General features: G+C 42.4%; 1 protein-coding gene across 1 annotated transcript in view; it reads right to left on the minus strand.

The window, feature by feature from the left end:
* ntrk3a (neurotrophic tyrosine kinase, receptor, type 3a) overlaps positions 1-7,280 on the minus strand; it is a 223,015-nt gene extending 215,735 nt beyond the window's left edge. The window contains exon 1 of the mRNA XM_040133118.1: positions 7,003-7,280. Within this exon, the coding sequence (XP_039989052.1) occupies positions 7,003-7,280 (278 nt within the window). The remainder of the gene's footprint in view (positions 1-7,002) is intronic.
* Positions 7,281-7,765: the final 485 nt, after the last annotated feature.

Below are 7,765 nucleotides of genomic sequence, written 5' to 3' on the forward strand. Positions count from 1 at the left end.
ACGCAGCTCTGTAGCTGACATGATGTTGCCTGTCACATTGACGCGGTGCATAATGGCCGCTAATTTTATTGGATATTTTAACATAGTATAGGAACAGTGGCTCATTCATTCTGCTTAGGCCTTGGGGCAAAAAAAACCCATAGGGGCATACTGTTTCTTTTTTTATTTTATTTAACAGAGCCAAGTTGACTGGCTAGGTCGCAACATTGAACACTCACCTTGTTAAATATCATAAGGTTAATTACATTATAGACCATTCTGATGGTAATCATTTAAAAATACCTGAGTTATGAACACACGTAACCCGAATCATGTAACAGTTTAGGAAGCTTTCGTGCTTTGCCAGGCTAACATCATCATTTACTCCGCCAGGCACTTAAGAGTAGGTTGGTGAGAATTTAAGGCAAGCTTTTTTTGCCCCTATAAAAGGTTTTTTTTTTCCATGTATTTTTTTGTGATTGCAATACGTCGGCAACACAATGTGAAAAATGGATTTGAACGTTCTTTTGAAGCCACTTTTCTATCATCAAAAAATGTCTCAAACATCTTGGGCTTAAATGTATCCAGTGTAAAGACGTAACTGACTCAATGTAAAGACCCTATTTTCTGACGTAAATGGTAAATGGACTGCTCCTATACAATCGCTCGAAGCGCTTTACACTTTTGCCACATTCACCCATTCATATTCATACAGCGCTCTTTTCTATACATACTGCGCTTTCTACACACACACACACACACCGATGATACATCGGGGGCAGTTTGGGGCTCAGTATCGTGCCCAAGGACACTTCGACATGCGGAATGGAAGAGCTGTGGATTGAGGTTAGTGGACTATATCCACAGCCACAGCCACCCCAGGTCTCTCTGTGCTAAGACCTCTGCTGCCACCCCAATACAAAGGAGGGGCAATTCATTTGAGCAGCTCACTGTATTGCAAATGCAGTAGAATGGGCAGCCACAACATTAAAACCAGTGGCTGGTTTTAATGTTGTGGCTGATGGGTGTATATTAAGCAGCACCCCACTGACCATCCTTACTGCTAAATGTCAAATCCTAATGGAGGCATAAAATAAAGCCCAGCTCTTTGTTTCAGTCTGTGGAAAGGAAGTGATGGAGAATAACACTGTGTTCTTCCAAACTTGCGCTTGCTATTTTGAGTGCATAAGTGCGTTTGCACCGACAGTTATGGCAACATGAGGTGCACTATTAGTGCCCGGATGGTGAACTCATTACGGTCGAAAAGTTGAGTTCAGTGGTAGCCACCTTGGCTACGTAGTGTTCAGGGAGGGACCCACAACCTATTTTCAAACTTGTGAAAATGGGAGAAGCTGCAGCTGTTGCGATGGTTGCGGTGGTGAATGGTCACAATTAGCACCATACTAACGTAAGGTTTACTTGCCTACGTACACTACACTTTTGTCGGATAGAAGACATCAGTACGTTTATTGGGTTAATTTAGCAGTCTGTGTGTGTGTGTGTGTGCATGTGTGTGTAACAGGGAGCTGTCCATGTAGGGAGTGCTGATTTCAAACGGTACAGTACTTTCCCTCTTGCTGTCCATTTCTCCTTCATCTTTCATCTCTTTTTCTCTTAGGTATAACACCTCCTCTCTCTTTCACCCACAGCATCTGTTCACACACACTCTTTTTCTATCCTCCAGCACTCTCTCTCTCTCTCTCTCTGTGTTTCACAGCGCTCTCCTACTTTTCCTTCTCAGAACATTAAATAAAAACAAAGCTTCCTTATCACAAAGTGCCTCTCGTTTTCGGTGTTTTCCACTCATTTAAGTAAATTCTCTGTGACTAGCATGAAAAACAAGCGCTCAGAGTGGAAGCAGCCCTGCTTTGCTCTCTCCTACACACACTGGTGGGTGGAAACAGGAGGCAGGAATCACTAATGCAGCCGCTTCTCTTTCCTCTGAAAATTCTCGCAGCAAACGGATCAATAATCAAGTGAGGTTTTGTTCTCACAAAATAATCGGTGTCTATCACACATAAAATCTCTCAAAGTTCTCTATTTTTTCTCCTTCTTTTTCTCAACGTCCCGGTTGTACAGACTTATTGGTAATGTAACCGATCTTCTCCGTGCAGCAATTTTGCACTCACAGCTCTGTTTTTTAGGGTTTTTTTGGCCATTTTATTTCCAATCATTGCTGTGCTGTGTGATCATAATACACGGTGATGTGTTGACTACTGCCGGCTGAAAGGCTTCAGACAGTATCGAAGGGAGGAACACTGAGGACGACAACAGAAGTGAATCCCTGCTTATGACTGAGCTGGAAATCCCTACAGAAAAAAAAAAAAAGAAATGCTCTATTTTTACCATCCAGATAACCTGCCACCACAGTGAACTTTACACAGCGGGTTGCAAGTCTTCAAATATGAGTGCAAAGGCTCACGGTGATTTCAATACACAGTCTTAACAAAAGACTACTGTGTAGCACCAGAAAATGGTTCTTTGTTTACCAAATCATTTGAAGCACCAAACCAGGTTTTTCATGTTTTCGTTGATTTTCTACAAATCTCTTTACGATGCAGACTTGACTCTTGCTTGAGAATCCATCATGGTGATCATCTTGTCAAAAGTACATTAAGATCGTTATTATAATTGCATCAATATTATTGCCCAATTGATAGTGGAGTTTTGACACATAGCATAAACAAACAATGTTGATTCAGATCCCATAGATTTGTTTTAGACTACCAGCAGCAGCCCTACTTTATATATAGAGAGTGGGTCCAAAGGTCTTAGAACACTTTCCCATTCACGTAATTGGGAAAGTAAATATATAAATAAAGTAATTATGTTCATTATTAATTCATTAAAAGATTGTTTGGTCTATATAATGTCAGGAAACAAAAGTGAAACATGCCTGTTGAAAGGTCCAGTTCTAAAAACCCAGCATGACATTTTTAAAGTACTTGTTTTGCTCAGCCAAAAAAACAAAACAGTGACCTAAAACAGAGACAAAACAGCAAATCCATACAGCGCAGAAATTGGGACCACCAAATGTTTGTCATTTGTCCGTTTTGCAGATGACTATCTATTATTGACGATTTGTTTTCAGTCGATCTTCTCATCAACTAATTGTTGATGACAATGAAGCAGCTGCCAAGTGATGGATGATTCACCTCAAGTCTGTTTCAGAGTCTACAAGTGGATTTTTTTCTAAAGTTGCTAAAATGCTACTGCATCTTTTGGAAATTGGGCAGCACATGATTTGTAGTAAATTCCCTTAAAAGTTTGAATGAAAGGCTCCAAATCAGAAGCACTGCTACAACATTAAGATTTTTACTATGATGTGTCAGCTTAGGCTATGTGCATTTTCCTTGGTTCCCCCTCTCTTATGAGTCACTGCGTGGAAGCATGAAGATGGCGTTCATTTCACTGTGACCAGCAACAAGGCTGAATTCACACAGACAGAGGAAAACGATCTGAGCAAGGCTCAGACGGAGATGCTGAGGGGATTCTGCTTTTCAAGGAGGCAGTGACAGATCACATCTAAAGCACTCGCACTCAGACCGCTGGTGCTGGTGAGATGCAGAATGCAGCAGGAGATGGAAAACTGACGAGTAGAGACAGTCTTGTGTGTGTGTGTGTGTGTGTGTGTGTGTGTGTGTGTGTGTGTGTGTGTGTGTGTGTGCGTCTGTGTGCGCGTGCGCGCGTTGGGTGTATTTTGCAGTCTAAATAAGAGAGTATGGAGCGGAAAGTATGAGGATATGGTGGCAGCAAGTTCCAGGATCTGAGTGACTACAACCTCTGGGTGCTGGGTGGAATGTTATTAGAATATCCCTCAGAGCAGAAAGTGACACGCACACATTCATTCTTGTGCATTGCTACAGGGTGGCGAAAGGAAATTCATGGAAAAAATGTTGATCTTTTAACTTGACACCCTGTCAAAATTGTTTTCTACACCAAAGCACAGTGAAGTGAAGTGAACTGAGCCGGAGCCGTACAGTAGAGCGCTCAGTGTCAGACAACACCCAGATTTGACTATGTTGCAGTGAAGCCGTTATTCCCATTAGCTCATGCCGCTGTACTGTAAATGTATAGTTTGCCGTCAGCTGTTTCCAGTCCAGTGACAAATTATTAGTAAGGATGGGTACCAGGGACCAAGCTTACACTGGTACCGTTCCCTGATTGGTCGGAGCCGACATACAGATAAGCTCCCGGGAAGTCAGTGCTGCTGTCGGTATTTGAACATCAATCATTCATCTGTACATTTCTTATTTAATATATAACAAAGCTGCTACTGATGACACGTTCCTAACACCGTGTTGTGGCTCTACATATTGTCTGTGGATTCTGGTTAAAGGATAGGTTCAGATTTTTTCCAGTCTACCTCATATGTAGTACTGACATGCCATATGTATGTTGAAAGAGTAATGGGTCGCTGTAAGCATTCCTCATTGCAAAATAAATTTAACATGTCCTTTGGAAACATACAATGTAAAGTTTAGCTGAAGCTAATGTGAGGCTTCAGCAAATCAATTGTGTATCTTCCAGAGTTGGTGTTTTTAGTATAAAATTCTGTCTCTGTGCCTCCACACACACTGTTTCTTTGCTGAGCCGTGGCAGAGGGAGACTTCGCGGCAGACAAAACATCGTCAGTAATCCTAAACACAAGAAAGAGGATAAAGACACCTACTTGATGCATCTAGGGCAGCCTGCTTAAACCTCATTTTACCCACAGCTGAACTACAGAAGGCAGTTTTGCTTCAAATGAGGATTGCAGATTTTTTCATTGTTTTATCTAATAAAACAACTAAACAGTTATCAACTTTAGAAAGCAACACCCTCAGCATCAGTTTAAACACCACTGTTAACATCAGCTGACAGCGGCTGGCTGCGCACATCTTAAAAAAGACACTGAAACTGTGCACTAAGAAGCACAGGATAATAAAATGTCCAAATTTGTTGCATATAGTTGGACATTCTCATGGTGATGTTAGGTCAGTATGTCTTTAAATTTTGATTTTCTAATCTGATTTAACAGCCTGTGGACCCGTGTAGAGGGGAATTTGCATCCGTACGAGGAGGTGCCGAGATGAAATGAAATTCAACACTTTGAACACCTTGAAACCTGAGCTCAGCCTCAGGGTTCCCTTTAAGCTGGTTTCCAGTACCAACTTTGTCAAAATACAGACGCATTGTGTTCAATTGATGCACATTTTGTAAATGGCCGACTGAGAAGTACGGAAATGCATGATACATATATCAACCACAAGTGTTTGGCAAATGTATTATTCAGTGTCACTTAATGAATTCAGCTCTGACACAACATCTGCTTGTGAATGCTGAGCATTTTCTAAGCAGGTGACACAAGGATGCATGAGGAATAGCATAAGCAAGGCAACACACACACAAAGCGATTAGTCACGTGTGATGGACTTGATCGACCTTGTACGGGCGCCTCTGCTTTGGTCATAGAACTATCTTGACACAAAAGATTTTCCTCACCCCATGACCAAAAAATCCCATCAAACCCTATGATAAATTGCAGTTTTAGGGTGTCTTTGTGCCATTGTCATCCAAAGGGAGGAGGGTTTCTAGAGAGAAAATCAGCTGTCTGCAGTTCTCAGTTTGGTCCAAAGAAAATAGGATATCTAAATGGATATGGGTTTGTGGTGGTTTGTATTCGTTGCCCACCCAGGCAATACCAGGCTTTCATGGATATTTGGATAAGTGGTTGGAGGTTCATCCCAAGGAAACTGACATTTAGACTGAGATCTGTGCTCATGGGTAACTGAGGCCTGACTGCCTTTATCATCCAATGAAAAAGCTATTTGGAGATATCTGGGCTTATTAGCTCTCAGACTGTGCTGTTCTCTGTCATCAAGGGATAAAAAAAAGAAGGTATTTAAGAAAAGACTGCAGCAAGTGACAGGGAGGAGAAATAATGATATTAAAAGGGACAAAATCAGGAACTGCTTTTCCAGCTGCGTTTGATTCAAAAAGCCGGCTTTTCTAACCATCTTCCACTTGCTCGTCCAAAGTAAAAAGGCTGGTGAACATCTTTTAGGCCATTTTATATGTGGACTGATTCACATGATTCAGCTGGAGCATTCAAGTCATTTTGGTCAACGGGAATATCAAAAAAGGTAAGCCCTTCCCTGGTAAGAATTTGCCGCCTCCACCTTTTTTAGGTACGTAAATGCTGTTTACTGACCACTACATTGCAGGTTTTGACAGGCTCTGAGCTGTATCTTTGTAGATGTTCACCCATGACTAAGGAACAGGATCCATTACCTTTAAAACGCTCTGAAATATTCCAAACTAAGATACCTTTACATTGACTGGGTGACAAGAAGGATTAAAACAACCGAATAAGATCCTAAATAGACCAAATGTAAGCCGGTTTGCTCCCACATTAATGATTAAGGGATTTAACCACTAACTTGGTGAATTATTCTCATGTATTCTCAGGCTTAAGTCTGGATCCAAATATTTCATTGTGCACTACAAAGATACTGGTCCTACATTGCTCAACAGTGCCACTAACTTATAATCAAATCAAAAACAAATTGCCATCATATCTCACCATATTAGAAGTTTGGGCTGAGGTTATTTAAGTGTCCATGGTCCCATGGGTATATTTAGTTTTAATATCAAAGTTTTAAATAAGGCCTTGGTTGTGGCCACCTCAGACAAGAATTTTCATACATATTGTGGTGATTTAAATTTATTTCCCGCAAGAAAAACTCCAAATTTACCCCCCAAAAAAGCACATTTTAAAGCACGAATCTCTCCCTATTGCCAACTGAGGAACCTTTCTCATAACTAACATCAGTTTGATACTAGCACGTATGGACGTCGCCTTTTAAGGATTTGCTCCATTCTGCAGATAAACTGGAAAGTGTGAAGGTTTTTTCCGTCCAAACAAAATGACGGTAACCTCAACTGGGATGTATTTCCACAAGCAGCTCTAATGAACAACGGCCGACACACAGCCATAGGACGTCTCCGAGAGCCCTGAGCTAAAGCAGCGGCAGCACTTACATGGAGGTGATGTTCTGGAAAAGGTCCTCGATGCTCCCGGTGCTGTTCCCGGCGCTCCCGGCGCCCTGGAAGGACAGCAGCGGGAAGAACTTGCTGTTGTCGGACTTATTGCAGTAGATCTGTGTGGGCGAGCAGGTGCAGGTGGGCGGGCAATCCAGCGAGGAGCTCAGGTAGTTGTGAAAGAAGACGCTGAGCAGAATGAAAACGCTCCAGCAGCAGCATATCCTGGGGGGGCGACGGACGCCGAATGCGCCAAATAACACACCAGATCCATCCATGCTGTCACGACTCAAGTCCCCAGGTTTCTTCGCAACTTTGCAGCGCAGCAGTATTGGGGGGGGGACTCCAATCCTCTCCAAAGTCAGCTCCGCGCCTAGGTGGGTGTGTGGTAGCCTAACCGGTCTTGTCACCTTATTTCTCTCAGTGGAGTCCAAATGTTAAAATAAAAAAAACATATCTCCCTTCGTGTCCGTACGTATCCATACGTGTGAGTGTGCGTGTGCGTGTGTGTGTGTGTGTGTGTGTGAGTGAGTGTGTGTGTGTGGGTATGTCAGAGATTTTGAGGATGCTAGTCACGGCTTCTCTGCTCGATTAAAAAAAAAAAATACACACACACACACACACCGCCGGGAAGGAAGAAAAGAAGGAAAGAAATCCCCAGAATATTCCAGGTGCATACATGAAGGGGTCTGAACGCTTGCAGTCTCTTTCTCTTGTCCTCCTGTCTCTGCATCGTTTTATGTCATCCCTCCATCTCGCTCTC

The sequence above is a fragment of the Xiphias gladius genome, chromosome 8 (assembly GCF_016859285.1).
Source record: "Xiphias gladius isolate SHS-SW01 ecotype Sanya breed wild chromosome 8, ASM1685928v1, whole genome shotgun sequence".
Lineage (NCBI taxonomy): Eukaryota > Metazoa > Chordata > Actinopteri > Istiophoriformes > Xiphiidae > Xiphias > Xiphias gladius.